General features: G+C 41.9%; 1 protein-coding gene across 1 annotated transcript; it reads left to right on the top strand.

Annotated features, from left to right (window-relative positions):
- The first annotated feature begins 246 nt into the window (after positions 1-246).
- Positions 247-1,340, top strand: LOC123808113 (SS18-like protein 2). Its single transcript, XM_045822460.1, has 2 exons — positions 247-273; positions 1,005-1,340. The coding sequence occupies exons 1-2, from the start codon at positions 247-249 to the stop codon at positions 1,287-1,289; spliced, it is 312 nt and encodes a 103-aa protein (XP_045678416.1). The 3' UTR covers positions 1,290-1,340.
- Positions 1,341-4,381: the final 3,041 nt, after the last annotated feature.

The raw sequence follows: 4,381 nt of genomic DNA, 5'->3' as shown, positions 1-4,381 counted from the left end.
AAGTATCTATGAGGAAGTTTAACTTATAAATTAGGTACAGTAAGAGATTAACAATAACTAATAGCGAAATATAACAATTATAACAACACACTGTAATAAGGTTATGTGAATGCGGTTTCTCTCTCTTGAAATATCTCATTGTGCTGCACTCACCCTTTCCTGGGGATGACGTGAGAGGACACAACGTTGACGCAATGAGATGACGTAGTAGCTATGATTGACAAATGGGAGGATCAGCAAGTCAGGATGACGTCATACCTTCCACCCACAAAAGTAACGCCTTTTCCATCTTAATGAAACACTTGTCACTCATTGTGACCATAACTTTTGCAGTCTGAGGTGCTAAACTGTGCTTCACTAGCAGTTTTTTTGTTCCTTTCTCGCAATTTCATAGAAGATTCGTTCTTACCGTAGATTTCAGCAACCTCAGCAAACAATATTGTCTCATTTATTAGGTGGAGAACTTTCACCGTTTCACTCAAAGGAAGCGCTCTGCAGCTCCTCTTTGGCATCTCCAAACTGCCAGAATGGCCGCTCCTGTACTTTGGGGCCATGACTAAGTAAAACAAAGGGGACTTGGACACAAGCTCCGCCATACCTCGCCAGAGGACCTGACAACGAAGAGCCTGATTGGTGGGAGCCTCCGCAGCGTGGAGACGCGGGATGAGGGCGGATTCACGTCCAGGGCGGGGCGGAGTGGGACTCGCGAGAGTTCACCACACTACTCCAGACAGTGCACAATTTAAAACATATGAATTGTTTATTTCCGGTATTTTCCACTCAATATTTTCAGACCCTACCTGAAACCTCAGAAAGCAAAACCGCAGGAGGGGGAGGACTAAAATACAAAAGTACTGAGTCTCTGAACTAGTAACTGAGAAAACTGACATCCAAACGTAACCCAACACTTTGTGCCTCAACCTACCTGCTGCTTGTATTCATCACAAGTTCTTTCGGTTCTGCAGCTGTAAGGTGTCTGGAGCTGCTGGGTGGTTGTGGTGTAGCTGTGCGGGGGTTCACGGGGCCTGAGCCTGGTTCCAGCCTGGCTTCCCGCAAAGTCTGTGGCCTTCGTACCAGACTGGCTGAGAGGCAAGGCGCAAGTCAACCAGGAGATGATCCGGCGGCTCCTGGAGGAGAATGACCTGCTGATCCGCTGTATGGTGGAGTATCAGAACAAAGGTCGGGCGAATGAGTGCGTCCAGTACCAGCATGTGTTACACAGAAATCTCATTTATTTGGCTACCATTGCAGCTGCCAACCCAACCAGTCCTTCAAAAGTAATGGAGTAATCTTCCAGCCGACGGTTGTGAGGAGTAATTGAATGTAATCCATTTCCTGTGAAATGGAGACGGGATCTTTAGCAATGCAACTGCTGAAAACATGAAGGAAATCCTTGTGGCTCCTTTCAAAGTGTGAAAATGTAAAGGAAGCTACTAAATTAACTGTATTTCAATGTAAATATTTCTTTTTAATAATTAAGCAGATTCCCTCCCACCCCCAAAAATAAAAGTTCTTCCACAAGGCCAGGAGTGACAAGAGATTATCTTATCTGAAAAGCTGTTTAAAGGCTATTTGGCAGTATTATTTATTACATCCAAGTATTTTAATGCTCATATAGGCGGCAAATGTCCTTGCATGACATAAATACGGGAGGGGCCCCCAAAACTGGAATTTGTTTATTAAAAATTGCGTATTTTTTTACATGTTTAAATCTCAGTCACCTTCAAAGTACTCTCCATTTGATGCAATACACCTATCGAGATGGTTTTCCACTGCTCAAAAAGTATTTGAACTCATCAATTTTGATGACTTTTGGTGCTTCTGCTGTTTTTTTCCTTCACCTCTTCTACATCACCAGAATATTTCTCTTTGAGGGCTTTTTTAACCCAGGAAACAAAAAAAAAGTTGCTTGGGGCAAGGTCCAGTGAACAGGCAGGGTAGGGCACGAGGGTGGAACTGTTTTATAGTCAAAAACTGCTTCACGTGCAGTGCGGTGTGGGCAGGTGCGCTTGTGAACCACCCATCATGAAATGGGCAAATGCATCGTTGAGTCTTCAAAAACAACTCACTGAAAGTGAACACTGTGTCTCATAACACCACCAGCTGGTACACGGAGACAAATGGGTTCCTAGAACACTCGCCTAGAGGGGGTAGCCTGTACTACAAGCCACCGCCTTTCAGAAGATAATTCCATATATGTATATTTCCATTAAAAATAGAAACTTCTATAATCTGCCTTAAAGTGTTTGTTCTATTTGAGCTGAATCTATGCATGGGTGACTTCCAACAACAGCTAGATATTTTAAGAAGTCTTGAGCAAATGGTGCCTCATTCCATCATATTTTAACTACATATGGGTACAAAAAATTCATGTTTTATTATTCCTACGTCAGTTCTGATATAAAGCTTCTAAACTTGACAAGACAGAATATTTTAAATCAAAAAGAGTCCATTCAATTTGAAACTGGATATTGTGAATATAAAATCGATGTAGAAAATATGAACATTTACAAAGGATTTAGTGATATTTCTTTACATCCATTCAAAGAATTTTAAGAAGGCTAAATACACAGGATTTCTGCTCCTTTATGTTTTCTCCCATTGTAGTCTGTGAGTATTTGACTAGGAGCTTCTATAGCAATATAGCAGACCACATGTAAATTGACTAGTGTCACGTGGGGACTTGGATTGTTCCAGTGGTCAAATACTTCCTCTCCCCGCCCCCCACCACCACCATGGCTCTTCCTGTCATCATTTAACTCTTTTTTATTTAAAATCAGGTTATATACAAAATATCCCTCATTTTTGTAGAGAAGAATAGTAACAATATCAGAGTTGTTAGAGGACTAAATAAGATCATGTATGTTCAAGTTCAGCATATAGCCTAGCACATGGGAAATGGAACATAAATGCAAAGCCTTTTTATTACTGGCTGACCTTGGATTTGAGCCCTGCACTCAGCAGAATGTATGGTCTAAATTCTAGAGAGCAGGAGTATTCTCCCTAATGTCTCCCAGTGTCTTTATGTAGCAGTGGTTTACTTGAACCAAAGTTTAGCTTTTCATGGAATATAGTAAAGCCTCAATTAATTGGGAGGGGTTCCTGAATCTGAGGTAGCTAGGATCTTCCACTGGCAAGGATACATAGTTTTTCTATGTATCCTTCTCCCTGCCTCCCTACCAACACCCAGACTATACATAATTCCAGGGGCGCTACAGCCAAGCAGCTTCTCTTCAAATGAAAAAGAGCAAATGCACTAGAGAAGAGTCGAAAAGGAGACAGGGGTCTGTAATAAGTAATTCCAGGAAGGATCACAAAGTAGAGGGAAGGGACGCAGCTGAGATTTTTAGATCCTTACTTTCCCAGCTTTCCTCACGGCCAGCCGAGCCTACGTCCAAAACTTCCGGACATCGATCAGGGAGCCTGAACAGAGGGTGAAGTGCAAAGTCTCCTCCCGTCTCCAGGATGCAAACATAATCAGTGAGGAATTTCCCTGAGTCCAGGCAGGGTGTGACACACCACCACAGCTAACGCCTGCTTGTTTCTTGTTTTTGTTTTTGTTTTTGTTTTTTAACCCTCACCTGAAGACATCTTTATTGATTTTAGAGAGAGGGGAAGGGAGAGGGAGAGACAGAAACATCCACGTGAGAGAGCAACATCAATCCGTTGCCTCTGGCTGGTGCTGACTGGGGACCACGCCCACAAGGCAGGCACGTGCCCTGACCTGCCACCTCCTGGCTTCCAGGGTGCCCTCCAACCAGCTGAGCTACCTGGCCAGGGCCCACACCTGCTAGTTTTAATTCGTATTGCTCAAAGGCATTTCTGCAGTCTACAATGTAGAGATTATTATTAAGTCCTCCTGTTAATGTCTGGGATTCTTGCCCAGTCTCAAGGCCATTTTCTTTTGAGCTTCGGCTCTTGCTGCACTTAACTGTTGGTGATGGAGATGAGTATGAAGATGGCAGCCGCATATAGATAACATCGAGCCTAGAAAATACCCTAGAAGTCAGTCATTTGCACAAATCCTCAGGAAAAAAATCATTACTAAATCTATATATCTTTAAAAATAAAGTCATAGTAAATGAACAGCTCATTTCTTTACAAGGGTCATCATTGAGTCTTACATTTGCACATTTTGCTAATTAGATCTTTTAAATTATTTAAATGATAGTCTGTATTCGAATTTTATGGAATAAAAATGACAGTGGGGGTGAGGGGAAAGAGAAAAAGTAAAGAATGTTCATTTGACTTCATTGATTTTTCTCCAGTGCTATTGAAACCATTTTTTTGATATACAGAATTTCAAATTTTAATACAAAGTAATAACAAGATCCTGGTGTGAGAGAAAACAATTTAATTACATGAACAATGACGTATGATC

Source organism: Phyllostomus hastatus, unplaced genomic scaffold, assembly GCF_019186645.2.
Source record: "Phyllostomus hastatus isolate PE091 unplaced genomic scaffold, TTU_PhHast_1.1 phas_contig_150, whole genome shotgun sequence".
Classification (NCBI taxonomy): domain Eukaryota; kingdom Metazoa; phylum Chordata; class Mammalia; order Chiroptera; family Phyllostomidae; genus Phyllostomus; species Phyllostomus hastatus.
The sequence above is the reverse complement of the archived record's forward strand: the minus strand, read 5'-3'. Positions and strand labels throughout refer to the sequence as shown.